At 45.4% G+C, this 27,761-nt stretch overlaps 2 protein-coding genes and 1 long non-coding RNA gene across 5 annotated transcripts in view; 2 read left to right on the plus strand and 1 right to left on the minus strand.

Annotated features, from left to right (window-relative positions):
• Positions 1-5,229: 5,229 nt before the first annotated feature.
• On the minus strand, positions 5,230-19,610 carry DHODH (dihydroorotate dehydrogenase (quinone)). 3 transcript variants are annotated; one of them, XM_082677732.1, is made up of 9 exons: positions 19,579-19,610; positions 16,947-17,159; positions 14,843-15,042; positions 12,434-12,516; positions 9,474-9,661; positions 8,753-8,866; positions 7,697-7,732; positions 7,244-7,403; positions 5,230-6,763 (listed from the first exon to the last, which is right to left on the minus strand). In XM_082677732.1, exons 1-8 carry the CDS (start codon positions 19,597-19,599, stop codon positions 7,245-7,247), a joined length of 1,014 nt encoding a protein of 337 aa, XP_082533858.1. In that variant the 5' UTR covers positions 19,600-19,610; the 3' UTR covers positions 5,230-6,763; position 7,244. The 3 variants fall into 3 exon arrangements, with proteins under 3 accessions (XP_082533858.1, XP_082533857.1, XP_082533856.1); XM_082677731.1 differs by having other exon boundaries at positions 7,579-7,732; XM_082677730.1 differs by having other exon boundaries at positions 7,528-7,732.
• Positions 7,460-9,768, plus strand: LOC309837271. Its single transcript, XR_014298242.1, has 3 exons — positions 7,460-7,583; positions 9,000-9,079; positions 9,639-9,768. It is a non-coding gene; the product is annotated as an uncharacterized lncRNA (long non-coding RNA).
• A 2,551-nt stretch (positions 19,611-22,161) lies between the features above and the next one.
• Positions 22,162-27,761, plus strand: part of PKD1L3 (polycystin 1 like 3, transient receptor potential channel interacting) — a gene marked incomplete at its 5' end in the record, with an annotated part of 56,185 nt that continues 50,585 nt past the window's right edge. The window contains 1 exon segment of the mRNA XM_082677825.1: positions 22,162-22,453. Coding sequence (XP_082533951.1) covers positions 22,162-22,453 — 292 coding nt within the window.

Genomic DNA, 27,761 nt, shown 5'->3' on the forward strand with positions numbered 1-27,761 from the left:
GATCTGCACCTGGAGGAAAGAGAAATCTTGACATGGGTCTTAGCCAAGTAGAAAGCAGATAACATATCTTCCAGGTAAGTACAAGATTACAGTAAGTCTCAATCTGGCTTCTTTATTAGCTGGGATTAAATTTGGCTAAATATGAGGGAAAACCCCAATTGACAGTGACTTAAGCACACAAGGTTTTATTTTCTCAAATAAAAGAGGTAGGGAAATAAGCAGACAGAGCTGGCATGAAGCCCTTTCCAGCTTATGCCTCTGGGATGACCTTGATCCTCAGGTCTAAAAAGGCTGCCAAAGCTCCAGACATCATGATCCGGGCAGCGGCAGACTTCCCAGAAGTTGCACACGGTACTTTCATACGTATCTCACTGAGTAGCATTTGGTCATGCAGCTACAGCAGAGATCAAAGGCTGAAGGAAATATAGCGTTTATTCTGGGAATCCAGAATGTAGAACCGTTTATAAGACAACTCGCCTGATGTCTTCAGAGGTGACGGCTTTAGATTTAAAGACTAAAGAAACATACAGGTGAGCCTTGATTGACTCTAGAAGTTATTTTTAGGGCAATGGGAAAACTTGGAATATGGACTAAATGTTAGATGATATTAGGAAATCATGGCTGTTTTCTTAGGTAAGATCATAGAGTTATGTTTTCATAGGAACATATCCTTTTTCTTAGCAGATGCAGGCTATGAAGTACTTAGGAGTGAAGTGTCCTGACATCTACCATTTCCTTCAAAATGGTTCATCAAAATACTGTATATAAATAGATTAAAAAGATTGGTAAGAAAAGCATGGAAAAGATAGAAAGAATTAATGAGTCTAGGTGGAGGGGGGTATAGATGTTTGTTACACTATTTCAACTTTTCTTATGTCTAAATGTCTTATAATAAAAATTGGGGGAGAGTAATTTTTTACACTATTCTTTCAACTTTTCTTATGTCTAAATGTCTTATAATAAAAATTGGGGGAGAGTAATTCTCTATTTGGTTTGGCTGTTCCACGGTCTTTTTCACATAAGGTTGACTACCTCCTGATGAACAGGAATGCTGTTCCTGTCGGCACTCTGGAGCCAGTCAGTTTAGAGGGTCTGCGGGTAGTGGGTTGAATCCTGAGTCTTAGCCAGGGTGGATCTCAGAGTTTGTGGGTGTGGAGAGAGAAGATGGCATCTTGGCCCTCAGCTTCTCCAAGGGTATCCCCGATCACCGAGATTGCAGCACAGCAGCAAGGATCCACAAGTCCCATCACCATCTGAGATAACAGATAGAAAATGAATCCAAGACATCTTGTACAGCAGAGGGCTCAGTGGTATATCAGGATATTACTGGGTAGAGCAGAGCAAGTGCTAGACTTGAAATTAGGAGACTGTGTCCTCCCTCTGCCATTTCTGCCCATATCCTCTTGGGGCAGGCACTTAGCTTCAGTTTCCTCATATGTAAAGTGCAGGTCATAACCTCTGCCTCACCTACCTCACACAAAGCTGTCTGAAGATCAAAGAAGACAGTGTGTGATTTGCTGTAAATTTACGAATGTACAAGATAATTAGGAAGATGACCTTGCTTGTCTGAGAACTGTTTCATCCTATTAGGCTGCCATGCAGTTACCACAGACACCAGGACCAAATGAACTTTTCAAAATTCTGTTCATGGTGGTTTAGAAATATCTCCACAAATTCTTTTGACATTCCTCCCTTCAAAAATGGAAACTAATTTCCCTCCCCTTGTACTGATATGTGTGCTGGATTTAGTGTCTTGCTTCTAACATAGAGTTGCCAGGTAAATTACGTTATGCCCAATTAAATTTGGATTTCAGAAAAACAACAATTTTTTTTTTTTTTTTTTTGCGGTACGCGGGCCTCTCACTGCCGTGGCCTCTCCCATTGCGGAGCACAGGCTCCGGACACACAGGCTCAGCGGCCATGGCTCACGGGCCCAGCCGCTCCGCGGCATGTGGGATCCTCCCGGACCGGGGCACGAACCCGTGTCCCCTGCATCAGCAGGCGGACTCTCAACCACTGCGCCACCAGGGAAGCCCAACAAGTAAATTTTTGCATAAGCATGTCCCAACTATTGCATGGGATGTACTTATACTTAAAAGCATATCCATTGTTTATCTGGAATTCAAATTTAACTGGGTATCCCGTTGTTTTTGTTTGTTTTACTAAAACTGGCAACTCTATTCTAATGAAGAGAATGAAAGTGACATAAGTAATGGTGTATGACCACCAAGACGAGGTCATAAAAGGCATCGGAGCTTCCACCTTGCTGTAGGTCACTGGCTCTGGGAGAAGCTGGGTGCCCTGGCATGAGGACACTCAGGCAGCCCTTCCTGCCAACAGCCAGCACCAGCTCCCAGGCCATCTTAGAAGTGGATGCCCCAGCCCCAGTGAAGCCTTAGATGACTGCAGCCCTGGCCAACCTCCTGGGAGACCCTGAGCCAGAACCACCAACTAATTTGCTCCTGAATTCCTGACCCGACACTGTGTGGAACAGTAAATGATTGTTGTTTCAAGCTGCTATGTTTTGGATCCTCAGGCTCAGCCCTGGCTGGCACTGTGGTCCCTACAGAATGTCCCCCACTTCTACGGGACTCTGAGCTTCGATCACTAGATCCCACTTGACCACCTTATTTCAGACCAATCAAGTGCCCAGGGCAAGTATCTATGAAAGCTTTTTTATAAAAAGTAATTGCACACAGGAAGTCTATATGTTAAAAGAAGATGAACTTTTGAGGGAGAAGAGAAGGGAAAAGGGACTAATAGTTGTCAGAGGTCCTGTAAGGACCTTTACCTTCATCAGAAGGAGATACTCAGGCCCTGGGGCCCAGTTCCGCTGATTCCCAGCTGCCTGGTTTGGGGAGGTTATTTAATCTCTCAAAGCCCTCATTTTATCTGTGAATACAAGCATAGTAATACCTATTTGCAGGACTTTTTTGATGATTAGAAACATTGAAAATATTGTTTATTAAGAGATTAGGATGTGCTGAGCCATATTGCCCTTAGTATTTAATCCTCAGAACAGCCCTTTGAGATGGGTCTGTCCTTCTCCCCATTTTACACATTAGGAGACTGAGGCCCACAAAAGTTACATGATGCCCACAGCAGGAGGAAAGACATGCAGGGTCGCCTGAAACAACTGAGAATGGGTGAACCCAGGGAAAGCTACACCCCTTCTGTTGCCCTTCCCTGCGTTTTTTTTTTTTTTTTTACATTTATTTATTTATTTATTTGGCTGCGTCGGGTCTTAGTTGCGACACGCGGGATCTAGTTACCTGACCAGGGATCGAACCCGGGCCCCCTGCAGTGGGAGTGCGGAGTCATAGCCACTGGACCACCAGGGAAGTCCCCCTGTGTCTTATTTGAAATCTCTTCTCTCTCTCTCCCAGATACACAAACACACACACACACACAAATGGATGTGGCAATCACACTGGCTGCAGCCCAAACTGGCTTGCTAAACCCACGATTCCTTTTTTCTTTTTCCACCAAGGAAGAGACATAATGGAAACTATCTCCAGTGAGAAAGTGGAGAAGGAACAAGTTTATTCCAGGGCAGTACTTGAAAATTCCCGCGTGGAGCAGCCTAAGAGGAAAGGGGCCTCTCTTACAAAGTTGTAGAGAAAGTATGAACTGAACAACCCCCTCTAATGGCAACCTGGCGGTAACTATTAACATTTTCAGTGCACGTAACCTTTGCCTGAGCGATACCATTTCTGGGAATCTATTCCACAGAAATTTTACTGGAAGAGCACAAAGATACATAAACCAAGAGACTCGCTGATGTACTGTTTGTGATGTGAAAAACAAACAGTCTGCACGTCTAGCCATAAGCAAATACTGATATATCTGAGCTGCGGAAAACCAAAGGGCTGTTAGAAAGAGCAAGGTAGATTGAAGGGACGGACATTGAAAGACTCCATGATTATATGGGGAAAAAAAGCAAGTTGTGAAATAAGATTTAACTTACTATTTAACTAATGTGAATTTACTTATTTAACTAATGTGAAATTGGCAGGGGATGCACACAACACAAAATGCAAGAGTCAATAATGTAAATCATATTAGCAATTCTGCACACTAATCCACCCAACAGTCCTGGGCCTCATGGGGCATCGGCAACCTGGGCCTCCTCCCATGTGTCTCCCAGCATTGAGCTTCTCTGGGCTGAGTGTAGTTTCCAGCGTTAAGAAAAACAGGTACTCCTTACACCACAGGGCCCCTGAACGCAAGCCAACTACTTACGCTGGTGCTCAAGAGAAACAGCAGCCCGTTGAAGCTGTGCTAAAAGACAGATTGTCAGTCTCCAACAGAGAATCTTCCAAAGGGCAACTCTTCCCCTTTCCTTCCCCCTTTCCCTGAACAGTTCAGTCATAAAGCCATTAGCTGGCACAGAGCAAGGTAGGTGCCTGCAGTGGCAGCAAAAGAGGAGCAAGGGGCTCAAAGTAGAAAATCAATCAATACCCACACAGGACAAACAGGGCGCCCACAAAGTGTGTGTGTGCGTAAGCATTTGGTGCGGGGCGTCAGAGTCCTAGCTTACAAGGAAAGTGGCCATGCAGGGGGACAGGCCAGCAAAGAAGTCAGAGCCTAAATGAGGTGAGGGGGATGTCTGCCCCCGGGAGCAGCCTGGAGCAGGTATCGGAGCTGTACAAAGTGAGGACAGTGCCCAAGGGGTAAGGGATGGTGAAAGATGTCAGGACCCAAGCAAGGAAAAAGGATGCCAGCACATGGCAGGGGGTGGAAACCAGAGATTACTTACATATGAGAGGACTGATCAAATAAGAAAATAGAGTAAGTATAGAGGTAGTCAGGGTTTCCACAGTCAGAGAAGAGAGTTACAAATATGGGGAGGGAAGAAACTAGAATTAAACTTATGGTTTGGGATTGGAATTGAAGGTATCAGTCTGAACTCATGGTTTTCAATATAGAGAGATATAGAAATATAGATGTATGTGTACATGTATATTCCCTAGCTCTATCCCTGGTCAGGGCACTAAGATCCTGCAAGCCACATGGTGTGGCCAAAAAAAAAAAAATAGTTCTTTGTACTATTCTTGAAACACTTTTATATGTGTGTGTGATAGATTTTTTTAAAAAGACAGAATAGCTATGGGTATGTGCGTGCATATACAAAGAAAACTGACTGGAAAAATCTAGATGGATACAAAAGTTAACTGTGACTACCTCTAATATGTGGGATTGTTTGAGGAGGGAAGGAGGTAGACAACATTTATTTGGGGGCTATACTGTTTAATTCATGAATAGGTATTATTTTCATACTAAGATTCTTTTTTTTAAGAGATCATTACCTCTATTTTTTATTATTTATTTATTTATTTATGGTTGCACCAGGTCTTAGTTGCTGCACGTGGACTCCTTAGTTGCGGCTCCAGGGCTCCGTAGTTGTGGCTCACCAGCTCCTTAGTTGTGGCATGTGGGGTCCTTAGTTGCGGCACGTGGGCTCCTTAGTTGTGGCATGCAAACTCTTAGTTGCAGCATGCATGTGGAATCTAGTTCCCTGACCAGGGATCGAACCTGGGCCCCCTGCATTGGGAGCACAGAGTCTTATCCACTGCACCACGAAGGAAGTCCCTAAGATTCTTTTTTAAGAAACAGGAAAAAGATCTTTGTAAAAGACAGCAGGAGACTGACTGTTGGCTTCTTGGCAGAGGCAGTGGGCAGAGGCTGAGGGCTGAGGCCGAGATTCAACGATGAGACAAGGACATATTACCTCTACAGCAGCCACAGGCCTCTCCACAGAGCTACCAAGAAATTTTAAAATCAAACCTGCACTGAGGTGAAGAGAATAAAGGTAATTTCCTGTTGGCTGCGAAGGCGTACTGACATCTACAGCACTTCCCAGCCGAGGTTTTCAACCTCCAATCACCATTTGCTTTTCAGTTTTGAAAAGGTTAGCATTTCTGTTTCTTTAGTTAATGACTAGACCTCTTGAGCCCCTTGTCTAGTGTCTTCAAGCACCTCGAGAACCTGCCTGCCCAATGGCCCACAAGTCACAGATTTTTAAATAAGGGGGATAACAAGCCCATTTTCTGAACTATGTCTCTCCAAAATTGCCATGTTAAAATCCAGACTGGCAGTATCTCAAAATGTGACCTTGTTTGGAGACAGGGCCTTTACAGAAGTAATCAAGTTAAAATGACCAGCATGACCAGTGTCCCTCTGCGCACAGAGGGAAGACCGGGTGCAGACATGGAGAGGATGGCCATCCACAGCCCTATTCTTGCAACTTTTATCTAAGTTTGAAATATTTTCAAAATACAGTTAAAATTTTAAATAAAAATAAAGATAGAATGAAAGAGAGTCAAGCTCCTGGGAAGCCCACTACAGATCCCGGGGGAGCAGAGGCCTGGAAGGACCTACAGGATCTGGGCAAGAGGGCTGGGATTTAAATCCAGTTTTTAAATGACTTTATTTTACCGTGATTTTCCCTCCAAATGTCTAATGTCCTTGTAATATTAAAGGATCCTGGGGTTTGAACCTAGAAAGAATCATGGATGCAGTTCCTGTCCAACAAGTGGTTGAACAAAGCCTTGCATTGCTTCTGGTGACCCTCATGCTTGGCTTTTACAGTCCAGCCGGTGGAGGGGCCCCTGTGGTTTGGGGATGTGGTCTCCTCTCTCCATCAGCCACAAAGGCTCGCTTGATTTAGCGGGACGGTTCCAGATCAGGCTTCCCACCGACCCATCCTCACCTCCGATGATCTGCTCCAATGGCATCTGTGACTCTGGTAAAACCCTGCTCCCTGGAGAAAGAAAACAAAGCAATTTCAGCAAATGGTAAAGGAAAGGCCTGGCTCTTACTGGAAGCCCACGCTCAACCAGGCTCCATCTCGTCCGTAACTGCACCTGCCTCGCTCTCCCAAACGCATGCTCGTGCCCTGTACAGTGTCTTCACCCTGGAATCTACCCAGGTCTTCAGGCCAGGGAGGGAATCAATTTTAAGTACCGACAGCTCCTGACATCAAGCCAGTGTTACTGAATGCCACCAGAACTCCTCGGGCCTATAAACACCATTGCCTTGGAAGTTAATTGAATTCCTTGGCACTGTTTGACCTTTGTCAAAAGAGCAACAGGGTAAGTTTCCCCTGCATTTGGGGTGTACCCCTCAAATGCATTTTCAATGAAGAATAAAGACTGATGAATAGCATCCCCTTGATTTGAGTCATTCTGAGTTGATACCACATTAACTTTGCCTGGTTCAAGCCACAGGTGGCCCCACTCACTTCAAAAGGGCCTCCAGCTCCCGCTTGACTCTGCCCACCAGGGGCGGCCCCCGGTAGGTGAGGGCTGTGTACAGCTGCACCAGGGAGGCCCCCGCCCGGATCTTCTCCAGCGCGTCCTGCCCGCTGCTGACACCGCCAACCCCGATGATGGGAACTCTGCCTGCAGAGAAGCACACAGCACAGTGTGAGGAAGGCTGGGTGACAGGAGAGCCAGGAGCTGTTTGGCTGCAGCCCCGGCCCCCTGCTGAGTGCAGCAGTGCAGGAACCCCGATACCATCACAGACCCGGCGCCTGAGCCACACGTAGATCTGAAGACAGGGACACCAAATTCTTGCCTTGGGTGAGTGCATACATCTCCCTGATGGTTTGCGTTGATAAATCTCGGAGGGGCTTCCCGCTCAGCCCTCCCATTTCAGAGCGCAGGGCCCCCTGGAGGCTGGCAGGGCGACTCACTGTGGTGTTCGTGACAATCAGTCCATCGATGCCCAACTGCAGTGTGAGACAGAGAAAGAGCCCCTAAGTCAGGGCACGATGGACTTGGAGAAGCTTCCCCGGGGGTCTGAGAGAGCAGCCAGGCCGGGCGCCCACACCTAAGGCCACAGAAGCAAGAGCTAGACCAGGCCTCACTCACTATGCTTTCTGGGCAAGTGTCAGAGTGAGCCTCAACATGATAGTAGCAGCCATCATGTACCAACCACCCGTACAGTTCCCCCAGGACACGGTTTAATCCTTAGAACAACTCAATCTAGAGTGTCCTGTCCAAAGCCTCCAGGTAGTAAGTGGCGGAATCAGGATTTCAACCCCGGACTGCCGGGCTCAGTCTGTGTTTGCGCTACTCCCCTATGACACACAAACCCAGGGTTAGACTGGAGAAAGACAGAACACTGCAGTCTGCCCAAGACTGAAGGATGCACAGCCTTAAAGCCCTTGCTGAAGGAAGAGGAGGGAAGAGGAGGGAAGAGGCAGGAGAAAATGACCCATTCAAACATTTATTGAAACATTTACTTTTTATTTCAGGCATACCTCATTTTATTGCACTTCACTTTATTGTGCTTCACAGGTACTGGTTTTTTTTTTTTACAAGTTTCTGGCAACCCTGCACTGTCAGATGATGGTGAGCATATTTTCAGCAATAAAGTTTTTTTTTAATCTGGATTATTACACCTCAAATGTTTTAATAAAACAGAAAATAAGAATAAAGTATTTTTTAATTAAGGTATGTACATTTTTTTTAGATGTAATGCTTTTGTGCACTGAACAGACTACAGTAGTGTAAACGTAACTTTTATATGCACTGGGAAATCAAAAAGTTCATGTGACTTGCTTTATTGCAGTGGTCTGGAACTGAACCCTTAATATCTCCAAGGTCTGCCTGTATACGATAAATTACATCCTGACAGCCCTCCATATAACAGAAAGGAAACCACAAAGACTGCCGTCTGGGCTAACCCAGCTGGCCAGGTGGCCTCTACAGGCAATGAAGGGCATCCCCCAGGCACCGACACTCACCTCTCTCACCACACTGGCAATATCCTCCTTGTCCTGGGCCGTGAGGTCAGGAGCGATCTTCACCAGCACGGCTGGCTTGTGCACTACCTTCAGGGCATCCCTCTCCTGCAGCACCTAGAGCAACATGGGGCCAGAGATGAGGACCCCCAAGACTGCAGTTGACAGTATAACCGTGACCTGCAGCCGCAGATCAGTGTGTTTTCACACTAGCTGTCAGAATAAAGCACCAGCAATTTCTCCTTTTCAGGAAACACCGCTCTCAATTATGCAAAAGACCCCATCAAGTCAGAGCTGATTCCACTCTCTTGAACCAAGAGATCCCCAAGAGTGAGTCCCTAATGTCATTGGCATTGGCTAATATATCAAGGTTTATTTAGACTTTTGTTCCTAAAAGAGACAGCAAATACTGTCACAAGCACGGTTTAATGAAAAGTCATTCTATTCATTCATTCAATGTGCTAGATGCTAGGGACAGGGTGGTAAATGAGAGATGTGGTCCCTGCTCTCACGGACCTTGTGGGTTAACAGCAGGGATACATAACTGAGCAGCTGACTAATACTGAGCACAATCAGTGTTATACCGGGAATCAGAGGGAAGCAAGGGGTCCTAACTGGTCCAGGTCTTAAGGACAACTGCTCGATAGTGGATAGCAACGTTGAAGCTTTGCCCTAGAGGATGAGCAGGTAGGACAGGCTGGTGGAGCGGGATGTAATTGCCCACCTTGGTCAGCAGGCGGCGCAGCTCGGCCTTTCCCTGAAGGCTCCTCAGCCCAGCTGTGTTGGGACTGGACACATTCACTACCAGGTAGTCAGCCAAGGGGCCCAGGACTCGAACCCCCTCTGCGTAGTCCGAGGCAGCGTCAACCGAGGTCTTATTCTTCCCCAGGTTTATTCCCAGTGGCAGCCCATCTGTAAATATCACTGGTCAGGATTTTGTCCCCACTCACCGTTTCCTGTGCAACATTCTGAAGCCATCCTTGACCGAAGAGCCCACGAACAGCCTCACAGGCTTTCCAACTCCAAATGTGACCTTTCCCGCGCCAGCTGACAAACGCTGACCTACGCACGGCGCTGTTGCCTGCGGGCCAAGAACCGAGCCCTCCACCTTCATCTGCGCAGCTGGGTTTGGGCAGCTCCTAGGATGTTTTACCGCTTTGTGCCCTTTTTCTTTTTTAAGATTTAATGGAAAATGGAGAAATTAGGAGCGCAAATACTAGTGTTTAAAAAGGTAGGGCTCGTAAATGAAATACGACTGAGAAGAGACAGAAGTCAGTAGCATGCCACAGGGGCAGCTGTTTACCCTCAAGGGCTGCTTGTTAGACTTGGGTCACGTGACTGGGTGTGCAGTCATGAAGAAAAAGCAAAATTAAAGGATATGTATAAAATACTGGAAAATATTTTCGATTCTCATGCCTAAAATGTAGAGGCATAACGGTTTTATAATTTCCATTCTCTGAGAAGGGACTCCCCCTTGTAACTAAGGTGACCACACATCCCAGTGCTCCCAGGACAGCCCTGAATACTCCTGTAGCCTGGGCATAATTATTCATGCCTGCATCCCTTCCACTCTCAAAAGTGTTGTCTCAGTTTGCACAGTAAGTAATATGGTCACCTTACTTTAAAATCCAGGGAATTATCACTTGACTTGTATTTTCGACTTTCAGTGTGTTTCTGAAATGTATTTTTCTATGTGTGAAAGCAAGGGCTTGTCTGTACTTGACTTTTCCTAAGATACTACCTTATCTGCAAAGGCTAAAGTATATCCATGGTACCACCTGCTTTTTCCAGCTAACTGGGACGTCCAGTTAGCTCACAAAATGTATGTCAGGTCAGGGAGGATCAAAGAACAACATCCAGTACTGCTAACTACCTTCTCACACCTTAAATGCAGTCACCTGTTTTATCATCAACTTGAAAGTAAATGAAATTCGTGTCACTCACTTCATGAGTGGAAGGGAGGGGAGGGGTTTAGCATCCAGTTAGACAAATTATATAACAAGGTCTCCAAGCCTCCCAAATCAAGTGAAGATGGTTTGGAAACTGTAATTCTTTTCCACACAGGTAAACCAGCTTAATAGAGAATATCACTTTCATGTAGCCAGTGGATCTTTCATTAGTAGCCATTTGCCCCAAATGACAAGATTTTGGAGTTAGACAAAAATTGCTGAATTACTCTACCCGCAAAGGGCACCACAGCTCTTAACAACTCATGTTGCTTGGTATGATGATAGCAATAAGCTGTCTTCAAGGCTTCCAGCTGCCGGTGAACACCATGTGCAGAGCTCTGCTATGGGATTTTGTCTCCAACAAATGTCAGCACCACAGTGGGGGGCGAGGAACGGGCAAGGGAGAACGGGAGAAAAGTGGTATAAGGGGCACCGTGAACAGTTAAAAGAAGGAAAGGGAGACAAGAAGGCAGGAGAGTATCACAAACCATGAAAGTCCTATCATGACCTTCAAAGCCCACAAGTGGCAAGGTCTATCTACAGTATAGCAGGGTCTGGTTCTGCCAAAGCCAGGGAATTCCAAACAAGGTCATTTCCTACTCCCCAAATCAGAGATTGCTAACTGCCTCGGCCCTTTCAATCTCGCGTTCAGAAATGAATCCAGTACCGCAGGTTTTTCTCATCTCACCACCAGGACATCTAATGAGGCTAAACTCCTGGAAGGAGTTCCAGAAAGGCCCACCAAGGAAGATGGCTGCAACCCCATGCAACCCTAGAGGGCACCTGGGAAGGTACAGTGAGGATGGCATGGTGCCAAGACCACTGTGTTCACCCCAAGGAACAGCAAGGCAGAGAGCCCCAGGGAATGAGTATCAGCACCTCCAAGGCAGCCTTCAGAAATGCATGGTGTGGGCTTCCCTGGGCGCAGTGGTTAAGAATCTGCCTGCCAATGCAGGGGACACCGGTTCGAGCCCTGGTCCAGGAAGATCCCACATGCCGCAGAGCAACTAAGCCCCTGCACCACGACTACTGAGCCCGCGTACTGTACCTACTGAAGCCCACGTGCTAGAGCCGGTGCTCCGCAACAAGAGAAGCCACTTTAATGAGAAACCCATGCACTGCAACGAAGAGTAGCCCCTGCTCGCCGCAACTAGAGAAAGCCCTAGTGCAGCAACGAAGACCCAACGCAGACAAAAATAAATTAATGAATTAAAAAAAAATGCATGGTGTTTCCAAATAAGTCATGAAGGATATTTTCCCCAATGCCGGGAGTAGTTATCTCTGAGTAGGGAAGAGTGTGAGTAATTTTAATGTTCTTCTTTATGCGTCCCTGCATTTACTAACACTTCTATAATTAGCATTCATTATTTATAATGGACAAAAGGACAACAGAGCAGGATGTACAAAGATGGCGCCCAAGCCCTGCTCGCATCAACTGCCTATGTGATCACAGAGCAGCCACTCTGCACTGCTTACTTCCAAGCTGTCCCAGTTTGACACAGGTTACATAACGAGGCAGGAACTAAGTGTATCTTTGCTCAGTTGCGAAATTCAGTTAAGAGCTTGGAGGGTGTGATGGAGCCAGGAAAATTCCTCTAGCAGAGGAGCCCTGAGTTCCATACTGTTTTTTCCTATTGTTCAATCATGTTCACTTCACTAGGAATGTTCCTGACTTTCTCCCACAAGTTTCCTTCCAACAACTGAAGAACAGCCCTCTTAGGCAGGCCCCCTTTACCTTCTGTGAGCCTGGCCTGCGTCTGCTGTCTGGCCCGTAACCTGTGTTCCACCACTGAGAGTCCATGACTGTTGAATCCGTATCTGTAGCACAGAAGAGCGTTAGGGAGGAGATAAGGTTAGAGCCCTCAGGCAGAAAGCAAAGACTCTGGAGGGATGGCTCCATGGCCATTTTCAACATATATTTATGATGTAAAAACCAAAGAAAAAAATCAGAGTCAGTTCTTAGACTTCTAAAGTCTAAACACCCCTGGAAGTCCTAGAGAACTTGCCAGAACACCATCAAATACAAAGGGAAAGATTAAAATTTGCCAACAAGCCACTTAGCCAACTAGCACTATAAACAGCCCAGACCTGTCTGGACCTAGCCCACTCCTGCTTCCCACCCAACGGGGCCCTCACCACTCTGATGACCCATCTTCCCACCTCCTGCCTGTGCCCCACGAACACGCTTCCTGGAACCCATCCTGCCGCTCCATTCCCCCATCCTTTCTACCTATTAAATCTCCCTCTTCCTGGCCCAAGTCAAATGCACCCTCTCCTCCTTGCATAAAGCTTCCAGCCACAAATGATCCCTCACCTCCTGGCATTCATGGAGTGCTTTGTACCTATCTTTCTCCTAGCTTGGGATGTACGTATATGCTTCAGTTCCCCTACTGGGTTCCAGTCTCCTCGAGGACAAGGGACACATCTCCTCCCTCACCTGCCACTAGACACTCCGCAAAGGCTGGGCCTCGCCCCTTTTGATCATCTCTACGTCCCCAGCCCCACGGTGGGTTGTTGGCCTAATGGCCATCCCCACTCCCTTCCTCCTTGCCTGTGGAACCCAGCTCCCCGGACATGGGGTAAAAATGCCAATGACTCCTTTCCCAGCCTCGCTGGCAACTCAAGCATGAACTTGAGATAGGGCTTGGTCACTGAGACACAAGGTGATGCCTACCAGGGAGCTTCTGGGAAAATATCTCCCCCCATATCCATACTTCCTTTCCCTTTCTGCTCTCTGATGTCCTCATGCGAGGATGTATGCTTGCAGCTGGGGTAGGCATCTTACAAACGAGAAGGGAAGGCCCACAGAGGTTGGACCAGAGTACTGACGCCACCCTGCTGCTCAACCAACCCTAAAACTGCCTACTTCACCCGTAATGAGAAGAAAATAATAACAAATGCCTATTGTTTAAGCCACTTTGTCACTTGCAGCCAAAAACACCTAACAGATACATGTAGTTGTTGACTCATGTTCATTCAGCCCCCACCCTGTGCGAGGCAGAGCAGGGAGCCTGGGCACACAAGTGCTTGGAGCTCAGGCCCGGCCCTCTTGTGCCACTTCTCACCCACGGGACTCTGCCAGGCACTGTCTTCCTGGTACCTGCAATTATTTGTGGCAGCCGAATCATCAACAAATATTTTTTGCCTGAATGTTCTGAAGATATTGATCCCAGCCTACAGGGGAAAGGTCAGTAACTCGATGTCTAATGCTGGAAATTTTCCCCGAAACAAGCACGATGATGCAGGACGTGCAGCCAAATAAACCACGTCAGTCTCCCAGGAGGCCCTTCATGATCCCAAAGGTGCCTACCAACGCCCCCAACGAGGCTCTCAAAACTCTGTTACCGAAAAGAAGGAACTTCTTCACTCTCTGGGTTAGCTGTAGAGAAAACTGCCCAGGGCTTACAAAGAGAAGGGCTTTACACGGTCTAGAAGGACCTCTCTTCCTAAAAGCAGCCGTCTATGTTGATTATTAAATTTCCCAGTTACTAAAGGCTGGAGCTGTGCTGTCAGGTGCAAGAGCCACTAGCCATGTGTGGCCACTGAGAGCGAAGCCTGGCCAGTCCAAAGCAAGAGTGCCGTAAGGAAAACATACTGGATTTCGAAGACTTGGTACAAGTGAAAGAAGGGAAACAGCCAGTCATTTTTATATTGCTTAATATTAAAATTATGATAGAGTATATTAAGTATTTCTAATTAAGTAGTATAATGAATAACTGTTACAAATAATAATTAAATAGAATATATTATTAAAGTTAATTGCACCTGTTTCTTTTTGCTATTTTATTGTGGCTACTAGAATATTTTAAATTACATATAGGGCTCATGATATTTCTACTGGACAGAGCTGGGCAAGGACACTGGAGTAACAATGTGGAAAAAGCACAAACTCTAAAGTCAGATAAGCCAACATCCGTTCCCAGGTTCTCCCGCTTCTGATCTCGTGACTGTAGCTACGTCGTGTAGCTCTCTTAACCTCATCGTGTATACACGTTAAACTGAAATCATAAAACCTGCTTTTATGCCCGCACAGAGTAGATGCTCAACATGGTTCCAGAACATTCCAAATGACAGAAAAATGTCCACACTGTATGGCAGAAAAAACACCCCAAGTGTCCTGCTGGGGAGAAGGCTGCTCACCTACCTGTTAATGACGGCTTGGTCCTCAGGGAGGCGGAAGACCCTGGGTCTGGGGTTTCCTTCCTGAGGTTTTGGTGTAACACTGCCTATCTCAACAAAACCAAAGCCCATCTTGTAAAGTCCATCCACAGCTTCCCCGTGCTTGTCAAATCCTGCAGCGATTCCTACTGGATTTCGGAATTTATGGCCCAGGACTCTCACTTCCTAGGGAGAAGGAGACAAAGTCACAGGCACACAAGGCCACGTTGGTGTTTCTCAAAGCGTGGTCCACGGCACGCCTACATCAGAATCACCTGCTTGTTAAACAGCAGATCCCAGGGCCTATCCCCGGACTAAGGAATCAGAATCTCTGGGGGAGGGTGGGGAAGAATGGAACTCTGAGGGAACTTGTTTTTAACAGTGCTCTCCAGGTGATTCTGATGCCAGCCAGAGTTTGAGAACCATCAGGCTTTATCATCACTGAGGAGAAAAACAGTGTTTCCACCATGGGTTGAGCGGGAGACAGGTGCTGCCTTTTCCAATTACGGTGAAGAACTGTACCTTCTTATCCACTATTTAGCCCCTAGATGGTGCTATTCTGAAACAGTCAGGCAGCAAAATCCTTTAATCTTAGTAAGTCAGCCCCCGCTGTGTCCTTCCTCAGCCAGGTGATACCACGGCCCAGCTGTGTCCTCACGACTCCAGTGCTCGACCCAGCAGCACTGATTGCTGGGCCCCAGAACCAGGCTGGGCTGGAAGCAGGTTCTTCCCTGGCAAACATGGGGCGGATTCCTGATTGTTCTCTATGATGAAAGTGACTGGGGCCTAATTACTGTCAGGTCTAGCCTAACTCCTGAGGGACTTAGTATTCACACCCTGATCTAGCCAACAAATCTAGAAGCAAGATAAATACGTTAAAATGTGGGAAAGGAATCGGGATATCGTAAAGTCAGCAGTCGCCAACAGCATCGTCACTGTCAGCTGATATGGCAGGAAAGCCTGTGCCAGGACTAGCAAGGACCTCCAAGGGTGGTACCATCTGGCCTTGGAAGCAGGAGGAAGCAAGGTTGCCCCAAGGAGGGGAAGAAGAGATGGCAGTGAGTGTGTGCATGCGGTGCCTCGGGGACTGGGAGGCTGGGAGGGTGGCCACACTGGGGGCCCTGGGGGCCGTGCTCCAGGACGGGTCTCTCGGCCCCAGCTGCTCAAGAGGCTCCCTGGGCAGTCTTCAGTCCTCAGGCCCAGAGATGACGGTCAAATGGGGCTGGCACCAAACCAGAGCATCTGCGTACAGGTCTCCCCCACCTTTCCGAAGTTCTCTTTATGCCACTTTGCTTTTACGAAAGACCTACATTTGTACCTGTTTTCTCTAACCAACAGGAATCCAAAGAGGATTTTCACTTTTACAGAAAAAGGTGCCACGTGTGCTCAAAACTGCAGGATGGGAAGTGAAAGGGATTCTAAGACAAAAAGGGAAAATGTAGAGAAGGCCCCTTTGATTGCTAACAGTGACCCTTCCCCAAAGAGGTCTGAGTGTGTTTTCTTCATGTTCACATCATTCTAATGTTCCCCATTTGGTAAGAAGTCTCCTAAATGGAAACTGTCTGGGCTTGCACGAGGATGTAGATTCTAGGACGTGGATTCTTGCACTTTGTTCGCTGCAGAAACCCCAGCACACAGAAGAGTAAGGGGATACGGTGGGGCCCCTGTGTTGAATGCAGGACGGAATGAGGCTGGGACAGGAGTCGTATGCTTTCCTCAAAGGGCTTGGCTAGACATGCCTACATCACATTAGATGTTAGTGATGCTGGCATGCTTCCCTTTTCAGCAGAGGTGAACACTGAGCTACCCGAGACCTCCGCGAGGCAGGATGGCGGCTAACGGACGGATGCTGAGCCAGACTCCATGGGTTTGATTCCTGGCTTAGCCACTTCCTAGCTGTGTGCATTTGGGTAAGTCACTTAACTACTCTGCACTTCAGCGTTCTTGATCTGTAGATGGGGATGACGGTTTGGGGTGGGGGGCTAATTTGGGACTCTGGTTTTCAAAAGGATCAGCCCCAGCTAAATAAATTAGGGAACTTTGACCTTGACCCTCGTGTCTATCGCACAAGGTGTTACAGGAGTACCTACCAGCATGTCAGAGTCTTGAAACGTGGCACGAGGAAGGAGGCCCAGGGAGGTGACGTGAACAGCTAGCCTGTGGGCTGCCTCGGGGTTCAGCAGCCCCTGCAGAGCCGGCATCAAGTGGTCCGCGTAGAAACATTCATCCCCCGTGGCCGTCAGGTAGGAGGCGAAGAGAAGTCCTCCGCCCCCCAGGATCACCATGGCATCCTGGGCCCGCTTCTGGAAAAAAGAGCCAATGGGGCCCCCTCAAGGCCAAGCTGTAGCACCTTCTCTGAACCCTTTACACGACTCACACACACACACAGAGGACATAACATGCAGTGATGTCCGTGGCCTTCTGCTAACGCTGGTCTCCTTGGGTTCTTGCTCACGTATTGCCTCTACAGTCAGAGGCTGTATCTGCACTTCTGCTGACACGCACTCCTCTAGCCCTGAAGGACTCCAGGCCAGGGATTTCAAGAGGGGCAAGGCTTCCCTGGTGGCGCAGTGGTTAAGAATCCACCTGCCAATACTAGGGGACATGGGTTCAATCCCTGGTGCGGGAAGATCCCATATGTCGCGGAGCAACTAAGCCCGTGCGCCACAACTACTGAAGCCCGCACGCCTAGAGCCTGTGCCCTGCAACAAGAAGCCACCGCAATGAGAAGCCCACGCACTGCAACGAAGAGTAGCCCCCACTTGCCACAACTAGAGAAAACCCGCGTGCAGCAACAAAGACCCAACGCAGCCAAAAATAAATAAATTAAATATTAAAAATTTTTTAAAAATCTTTAAGAGAGGCAGTATTGCCCCCTAGGGACATGTGGTGGGCACCCGGAGGAGAATGTTAATAGATTTAGTGAGCAGGAAGTCAGTAAAGTGAGAACGGTCCCTATCGTGTGTGACTTTTGAACATCCTACTGACATTCACTAGGTAAAAATATCTGTTCATATTATCTGAGCCTAGAAATGCAAACTCTATTTCCCCACATAAACACAATCTCCTGTGTGGTTTTCATCTGTATTGACTTTCCAGGAATGCAATTACCTTGTAGATTGAGGGATGACTATACTGTTTTGCACAGAACATTACCAAGAATCACTCACTGTTTCAGAAAATCCATGTGGAATGGTTCAGTGCTTTGCTTAGATGTTTGACAATAAAACATTCCTGTGGCACTAGAATTTCTAAGTAGAGGCTTAAACACCTGACTCACTACCTAGGTGACTCATGCCCTAATATTTATGGGTTGAAATACATATTATTTTATTATAAATTTACTTCTCCTTTATATTCCAGTTAGGACATTATGTTGACTTGTTAAAATTATATATAGAAAGATTACATTATACATAAATTCCACTTCAGGATAATAAAGAGGGTTGCAAAAAAAAATTTTTTTAAAGGAGCCTCAGGTCTTTTTTTTAAATTTTATTAAAGTATCATTGATTTACAATGTTGTGTTAATTTCTGCTGTACAGCAAAATGATTCAGTTATACATGTATATATTCTTTTTCATATTCTTTTCCATTATGGTTTATCACAGGATATTGAATATAGTTCCCTGTGCTATATGGCAGGACCTTGCTGTCTATCCATTCTACATATAATAGTTTGCATCTGCTAGTCCCAAACTCCCAATCTTTCCCTCCCCCACCCCCCTCCCCCTTGGCAACCACAGGTCTGTTCTCTAAAGAGCATCAGGTCTTCTTGGATCAAGCTCAAACATCGCTCATAATACTTTTCTCTAATTATCACTGCCCAATGCTGAGTTCCTCACTCATTCATTCATTCAATCATTCAGCACATAGTGACTGTGCACTCAAGGATGGGCTACAGACCGAGTGTCTGCCTTTACAAGGAGTACAACCTCAGAAGGAGACAGAAATCAATGATCATGCAAACATATAACTGTGACAAACCTATGAAGAAAAAAGTGAGAGAAGAACCTAACAATCAAAGAGGTAGAGAAAGGCTTCCTTGACCAAGTGCCTTAAAGCTGATATTCAAAGGATAAATAGAAGTTAATTAGGCGGCAGGGCGGGGCGGTGTAAATGCTCTCTCCACTCTTGGCGGCAGAGGAGAATGAGATGCACCCAGGTGATTTGAGTTTCGTTCCCTGAACAAGGAAGTGACCTGATCGGATTTGCCTTCAGGGTCACTCCTAGCCGTCAACATAGATCTAGTATTCATTTTTCTCGCTTCTCCTCCAGGAGACTGTAGGAACGCCCCTTATGTTGATCAACAGATTTCTGAGCGCCGTTACAAAGACCCTGCCCTAAACTTTTATCTAAAAGGGTTGGCACCATGTTTTACTGTAATTTTATTCCAGGTTGGATGCTGCACACACTGCTAGGCGATCCTGTGTTCACTAAGCGCCCTGTGCCCGGCTCAATAAAGGCCCACGTGCGCTGACACAGGTCGGCATCTACTCCGTTTACACGTCCGTTTACACAGTGACCACGTACATGTGTAAATGCACACGCACGATCATTTGCGGCTGTCCCCAAAGACACAAACGTGCCAAAGAGGCCCACCCTCTCGGAGCCGCCTCCCGTCCACACCTCGCCCAGGCTAGCCCTCCCTCCATCCTCCCCCCACCTGCCTTCCCGCAAGTTCTCTCCTCGCCGCTGCAGGGCCGCACCAGCTGAACTCACTTTGAGCTGTCTCCACGCCATGCTCCTTCCGCCACTGGGCCCGCCTCTGTCTCGTTTCCATTGGAGCAGATGGCGGTGACTCCTCTAGTCTCCGCCCCTCCAGCTGCCGACTCGCCAATCGCTGGGCAAGAGGATGGGGCGGGGCCCCCTCCGCGGAGGGAAAAGCCCCGCTCAGCTCCGAGAGTCTGGTTGGGCGCTCACGCGCGGGCGCAATCCCCGCGTTCCCGCCCGCCTTCTGGCGTCTTCGCTGCGCTTTGCGGAGGCTCAGCCGAATCCGGTTGGGTTGCTTCGCAGAGCTTTCCTGCATCCTGCAATCTGGAGAGAAGACTAACTGTATGTTGTTTCTTCGATTCTAAGCCACACTCACCAGTTTTTTTGTCATTTAAGTTAAACATGCTATTGATAGTGTTTGTGCTTTAGATAAAGCATGGATTGAGTATATACCGGGCACTAAAAAGGGTTGAAATGATTTACAGTGCTGTGTAAGATACCTGAGTTGACTTTAAAAGAAGATTTCTTGAGCATCAGGTTTCACTTTTTTAAAATGCCTAAAACGTATGTATGTTTGTAAGGATATTGTGAAATTAAGACTGTGAACTTCGAAAAGTGAAAGTGTCCTGCACCCAAACTGTTCCATTGCAGCCCAGACTTGGACTCCTCTGCTCAGAAATCTTCCCCCCAAATTGCAAACTCTTATTTTCTTGGCGTTTGAAACAATTCAGTTTTCTAGTTGCAGTTCCCACTACTGTCCCTCTACCCCCCCCCCCCACAAAGAGAGCATTATTTCTTTCTCTGTATAAATGCCTTCCACCGTCTCACCTCCATGCATTTACTCTCGTGGACGCTTCTGCCAAGATGCCTGTTCTATCTTCCTAGACATGGACACCCTTATATGTTCAAGTGCTGGAAATACATCTTCATCTGAACCTTCACAGATTTAAGCTATACCTCTGTAGTGGAACTTTATTAACTACACGTGTTATGTCTTTTCTCCCCTAATTAGACTGTAAACTGTTTGAAAGTAGGGACGATACTATATTTCATCGTACCAGTCGTTTGATTATTGCATTGGTTTTCAAACTGAGGGATGTGTTCTTGGGGTTTACACTTCAGAGAATTTTTGATTTTCGTGTCCACTTCCACAGTGATTTTTTAAAGTAATGTAAGCATCATTTGGACCATTTGGATAACCAACTGAACCCTGAAAGCTGCCAGGCAATTTCACTGCCCACATTTATTTGTATTTGTGATCTCATTTTGGTGCCAAGAAAGAGAACTGGCTAAAATACATAGATGATGGATGTGCTACAGGTGAAGATCAAATTACATGCTTTATGAACAAAGGTTTTTTATTTATTTATTTTATTTATTTTTGGCTACGTTGGGTCTTCGTTGCTGCATGCGGGCTTTCTCTAGTTGCCGTGAGCGGAGGCTACTCTTCGTTGTGGTGCACGGTCTTCTCATTGCGGTGGCTTCTCTTGTTGCGGAGCACGAACTCTAGGCGCGCAGGTTTCAGTAGTTGTGGCTCGTGAGCTCTAGAGCGCAGGCTCAGTAGTTGTGGTGCACGGGCTTAGTTGCTCCGCGGCATGTGGGTTATTCCCGGACCAAGGCTCGAACCCATTTCCCCTACACTGGCAGGCAGATTCTTAACCACTGCGCCACCAGGGAAGCCCTGGACAAAAGTTTTTCAGCAAATTAAAGAAAAGTGGTGAGAGAATTGATTCTTCCCTACAGTACGAAGTAGCGTGAATGACAAAATCAAAAGAACCTGTGCAGTCGTAGGCCAGAGCTGTGTTTATCTGCTAAGTGGCTACTTAGTTTGGCAAAATTTGAATTGCATTGGTTTTCAGTTTTGTTTATATTTAGTTTCTATTCATTCTTTCATCAAATATTGATTCTTTGGCTTTTATGATTATGTAAGAGCTTTAGGAGAGAGATTACGCCTAGTTTTGTGTATAAATATATTTAAGAAACAATACAATAATTTAAATCCATCGTAGGGGTCTGCAAGAATGGTTTTCTTTAAAAAAAATACATCACTAAATTTTTAGCAACACTGACTTAGATATTCATCGTCCTCTATCCCCTTACTGCTTAGACTTAGCAAATAAAGATCTATTATAAAGTTAAAGGTATAGCCGGTTGTGTAGACACAGGTGGTGCTGCCCTAGCTATGAAGGCCCATTGCTTTATTGATCTCTGGCATTTGTTTTCAGCTTATAGGAACTCCACCTGGGTCCTTAAAACAAAACCTTTTGTCTCCTTGACAAATTATTACCAATTTCTAAAAGAATAATACTAATAAGATAAACCCACCAAGGATGTATTTAAAGGACCAGGCAGCTGCTGAGCCCCAACACGTTTTTTTAAATTTATTTTATTTATTTTTTATTTTTGGCTGCGTTGGGTCTTCGTTGCTGCGCGTGGGCTTTCTCTAGTTGCGGCGAGCAGGGGCTATTCTTCTTTGCGGTGCGCGGGTTTCTCATTGCAGCGGCTTCTCTCGCGGAGCACGGGCTCTAGGCGCGCGGGCTTCAGTAGCTGTGTGAGCCTCTACACTTTTCATGTGCACAGTGCACAGAGAAAATGTTCTTCAAAAGAAGAACCTGGCTTTGGTTATACATCACAACAGGTATCGTTCTAGGAAATGAGCTGGATAGCCCAGAGCAACATGGAGAACATAATTGTTATCAGCTTAACAGGTTTCATTGCAGCTTTCAGGAAGCAGAAGATTACTGTCGTGCTCAGAGAGGACACCCTGCTTGCACTTGGAACCAGGAGGTTCAAGACCTCCGGGACTTTCTGGAAGAAGGAAAGAAGTGGTACGTTGGGGAAAATTTAACGCTGCTGGGAAAACATCAAGAAAAAAACAACCCAGGTAAGGCTCTGAGGTTTAGTGTTTATGAAGGAAACTTCCTTACTTTTACTGAGACAAGAGAAGGAAAAAAAATTAAATCTTTCCCCTTTTGTATACAGAAAAAGCAATCACTTCACTTTGTTACCATCATTCCTCTGAAATATCTCCACTTTTGTGCTTCAGCCTTGGTTTGTGTCAGAAAAATGATGAGATTTTTCTCAGAGCCTCTCTAAAGTTAACTTACCTGCTATTTCACTAAAAGTGTCGCGCAAGATTCTGAAATGGGAATCCTTTTACGGTCACTTTTTTTTCCTGGTAAATATCTCTTTATCATTCTCTGCCCCACGTTTCCTAACAGAACCTTGGAGAGAAATTATTTGCCTCTTGTCTTTCTTACACAGATATTTTCAAAATTATGCACCATAATCCTGTGGTCTTAGAGAAAAATCCAAGGCATTATTATATCATCATCATCTTCATTGAAGTCTAGGTAACTTAATACTAAGCCTTGTGATAATGCATAATATGAAAAAATAAACAATCTCTAATTTGTTGGGGGGGCAATCCTAAATTTCCATCTATTGGAAGCTAGCAGGATTTGGTCTTCATAGTTATATTTTTCTAAATGTTCGACTTTTGAGTATGAGCCTCATCCGGGTCTGGTCTCCCTGCAGCAGATGTCACAGCCCACTGGGCCCCCACGCCCACCTGCATTTACCTGTTCCGAAACCCCAGTCGGATCTCGTCAAAAGTGGACTTGTGCTCACTGGGGCATGAGTTCATTTGCCAGGCTGTTAAGTGATGAGACCACATGCTGCCAAAGACCTAATTGTCACAAACTGATTGTAAACAAGGAGAACGTGTGAGAGCAGTAGGTAAAGAGTCTGTGAGTGATGGACGGGAGAGGCTTCCTCCTGCAGCCCCTCTGGTAGTTGGGCAGAGCCATTCCTTGACGTTCCCTTCACTTCCTGACTTGGTGGGCTGTGGGAGAAAGTGTACTGATAAACCCCATTAACCACATGTACCCCTCCAGTCCTTTTAGCATTTGGGCTTTAGGGGGAAGAACAGGAAACAAAGGAGGAACACAGAATACAGTGGAATATAGGGGAGCTTGTTATCATTTAGAGGTTTGCTTCTTCAGAGGTAGGAGGTGAGAATTAAGCAGGGGGTGTGCGTAGTTGGGTTTTTTTTTTTCAATTAACGTTCTTCATGCAGTAGTCACAAAGCATTTGTTCATAGCTCAGTGAATTGACAGAATTCTGAGAATTCTCAATGATGTCTCAGACTGTTTAGGTAAAAATCTTGTTGCACTTTTTGTAAAAAAATCACAAATACATTCTTATTAAAATATACAGCAGCTCTGGATGCTTCATAGAACAGAACACATTGCAATATTTCTCTATTACAAGAAAAAAAAAAGATCACCTTCCTCAAATACTGGCTATTGAAAGGGCCCAGTATTTCGAAGTAATATATTTCTAGCTTCAGACCTCTCCTTCGTCACCCTTTCAAGCTCTTTGTGATATCTTTGTCCCTTTTGCCATAACGCGCATGCTATTTTTAAAAATTGATTTGTATCGGAGTATAGTGGCTTTACAAAGTTGTGTTAGTTTCTGCTGTAAGCATGCTATTGTTAATGAGGCCAAGGCTGTGAGCATAATCTCTGCACAAGTCAAGTGCCCAAGTGTTTCGTTCTTACAAACTGCATCCCTAGAACTGGCAGCCATCTTACAACTGTGCGCTTTTCTCATCACAGGAGTTTATTTCGCCAGACCCATCTCCAGGATTGGAAAAACAACCCCTAATGTAGTCTAAATAGTGTTGATTGTCCATCCATTTTTCACTCTCCAAGAGTTGAGCTTTTAGACTTTCTCAGTTATTCTTGGTTTTGGAGTGAAGGTGCATTTCCCGGTATTATTTTTCACGTACTGGCAAGAGATTTCTGCTGTAGAACATAGAAAGTTTGTGCAGAAGAAAATCTTGGACAAAAACAATTCTGTTCAATTTACCCAAGCCAGTTCTGTAAATTCTGAGTCTATGTTCCGATAATGAGAGGAAGTAGGTCACTGCAGTGAAGAGCTGGAGCTGTGGAGTCGGGCTTCCTGGGTTCCCATCTTGTTTCTGCGACCCTGGGCAAGCAGCTTAACCTCCATGCAGCCCAGTGTCCTTCCAAGGATGGTTATGAGGATTAATTAAGACAATACAAATAAGGTATTAGAACAATTCACATACTATAGCAATTATTACTGTTAACGTTATTGTGCAGTTTCAATTTTTTGTTCAAAGTTTACCTTCTGCTTCTAGATAGCTTCACATTCATGTCAAAGGTGAAAACACTTTTGGAGATCCAATATTGGTATTAACCATTATTATCAGAGTGTTTATACATCTTATTATGAATTTAAGAAATGCCTCTTCCAAAATAGCATGCCGGTAGGAGAAATATCTGTAAATGTTCAGATACTTAACGTTCAAAAAAGAAGTCTGATGCTTCATATTATTGTACAATATTACTTCAGATACTTATTGACTTTTTCAACATTTGAATAGTTGAACTCATTTTTCATTTACTTTAAAAATAAAAACACTTAAAGCTCACATGTAAGAGCATTAAGAAATTGGAACAGTGAACAAGTTGGAATAAAAAGTAACAGTTTGTGTTAAAAGTGGTGTTGTAATAGGGTTAATATTCCTCTTGTAAGTGCCAAGACAGCTGTACTGGTTGTGAAAGCTTTGAAATACTTCCATGCCATTGGGAAAGTAAAGTAATATTATAAACTCATTACTTCAAACTAACGATCATAGGATGATATGACAGCCATTGATAAATGGAGATCTATCCTAGAGACATCTGAAAAATATTTTTAGACCTATCTGCCATTCTGGCTAAGGTCGCAGTGTTGCACATCCTTTGAAACACTCTGTGCTTTAGGAGAAGCACCAGCATATCATTAGCTCAAATTACATACTTGCTACTACTTCTGAATAATGTAGCTTTGACTTTGGTTTTGTTGTTAGTGTGTTATATCTCTTGTTTAAGTAGTACATGCGTGATGTTTTGATATTTATAAATTCAGTAGTTTGTAATAAAATATGAAACACAAGTTCCCACAATCCCTAATGAAAAAATGGATCTAGGGAATAGTCACCAATGGCTGCTAGACTAATAGTTATTCGTTATCACACAGATATTATGTGACTCCTGATGGAAGTACTTGACACCACCTACTAAGCATTCTTATAGAAAGTAGAACTTGAATCTGATTAAGCCTCTAGAGCCAACCAGTTTATAAAAAGTCAGAACTGAGAGCATGTGAGATGGCACCATGGGAATACAGTCATCAAAATCCAGAACTGGGAAGCTTTACAGGATAAACGACTCAGGTTTTACAATAAAGACATGGCAAGATTGAGGGGAGAGAATGAGGAGGAAGTGGGAAAGGGCCACCCAGGAGAGTGGAAGTGAGAATAGACTAGGGAAATACTTAGATTACCAGGCAGGGTGAACGCAGGCCCCTCGTGGTTCATGATCCTGAATTTAAACTGAGACATAGTCAACGGGGTTGTATGATTTCTCCAGCCACGTTCAGCAGCGTGATAAGAGACAGCAAATATACACAGAGAGGCACATTCAAGAATGCTGTTGCCCACCTTCTGAACTCTTTAATCTCTACCAATAAGGATTATCGAATACAAAGGAGAATCTTATGCTTAGAATGTAATTTCCTAAAGTAAACTTAATTCTCTGTATTCTCACTGTTGACCCAGTTGGTGGACCTAATTCTGAGATGTTGTGACTGTGCTCCAGAGCAGAAGACCTACTTCAGAATTCCTACGTTGTTGTTCTTTTTAAAAACGACTGGATAGTTATCTTTAATTTGTTTAACATGTGTTTTAATTATCACATGTGTGCATACTGATTATTTTGTAGACTTCCACCTAGCGTTTTATCCTATAAGTTAACTTTTGCATTGGCCTCCAAATAGATGCCTTTTCAGACCAAGATGCCAGTTATGAAAGAAATGGGAATAATTCTCATTCACATAGGAAACCCAAAAGGACAAAAAGAGAAGTCACAATACCGAGAAACAAAATGACCTCAGGTAATGTGTAGTGAAATCAATTCCACCCTTAAGGGATGCACAAGACTTAATGCCGAAATGTGTCCACATCACGGGTACTCAGTAAATATTCTTTACATTCTATTTTGTCTGATCTTAATATTGCAGTGTTTGCTTTCATTTTTTTAAATTTATTTGTTTTTATTTTTGGCTGTGTTGGGTCATCGTGCTGTGCGTGGGCTTTCTCTAGTTGTGACGAGCGGGGGCTATTCTTTGTTGCGGTGTACGGGCTTCTCATTGCGGTGGCTTCCCTTATTGCAGAGCATAGGCTCTAGGTGCGTGGGCTTCAGTAGTTGTGGCACGTGGGCTCAGTAGTTGTGGCTCGCAGCCTGTAGAGTGCAGGCTCAGTAGTTGTGGCGCCCGGGCTTCATTGCTCCGCAGCATGTGGGATCTTCCTGGACCAGGACTCAAACCCATGTCCCCTGCAGTGGCAGGCAGATTCTTAACCACTGTTCCACCAGGGAAGCCCTAAGAAAAGTTTTTTTCCCACAAAAGTTTCCATCAAAAAAGAGTCGTGTTAAAGCCCTTGCAAAGTCCTTCATATCGTGGTATTCTCCCTTTTTTAAAAAACAATTTTGAAAAACAAATACTATTTGGGGAAAATGCATGAGTATGAAATGACCTCAATCAATATCAATGTTGGCTAATTATAGAGATCACCTGACAGAATGGGTGAAAAAAGAGACAAATTTAAAGTGGATCTAGGGTTTCCTTGGTGGTGCAGTGGTTGAGAATCCACCTGCCAGTGCAGGGGACATGGGTTCGAGCCCTGGTCCAGGAAGATCCCACATGCTGTGGAGCAACTAAGCCCACGCGCCACAACTACTGAGCCTGTGCTCTAGAACCCGCAAACCACAACTACTGACCCCGTGTGCCACAACTACTGAGCCCCCGCACCTAGAGCCCGTGCTCCGCAACAGGAGAAGCCATGGCAATGAGAAGCCCGCGTACCGCAATGAAGAATAGCCCCCGCTCGCCGAAACTAGAGAAAAGCCCGCACGCAGCAACGAAGACCCAACGCAGCCAAAAATAAATAAAATAAATAAATTTTTTAAAAACTCTTTAAAAAACTAAAAATAATAAAAACAAAGTGGATCTAATGATATTCTTAGGGGTGGCAGCGCACAACTTCAAGGGTTGGGTGTCCTTGTCAACAAGCCCCTTAAGTATCCTTTAAAAAAGCAATTTAGAAAGTGTGATTGTTGCAG

Source organism: Grampus griseus (genome assembly GCF_964374135.1).
Source record: "Grampus griseus genome assembly, chromosome: 19".
Lineage (NCBI taxonomy): Eukaryota > Metazoa > Chordata > Mammalia > Artiodactyla > Delphinidae > Grampus > Grampus griseus.

What these genes read in the sequence shown, in the direction of transcription:
- DHODH (XM_082677730.1), bottom strand. Translation starts at nt 19,599, where the DNA reads ATGGCGTGGAGACAGCTCAAA. An exon ending in TTCAAGACTCTGACATGCTG is followed by an intron (nt 15,043 to 16,946) that starts GTAGGTACTCCT and finishes CCTTCTCCCTAG; the next exon opens with GAAGTGAGAGTCCTGGGCCA. An exon ending in ACGTGTGGCTCAGGCGCCGG is followed by an intron (nt 7,404 to 7,527) that starts GTCTGTGATGGT and finishes GCTTCTCTGCAG; the next exon opens with GCAGAGTTCCCATCATCGGG.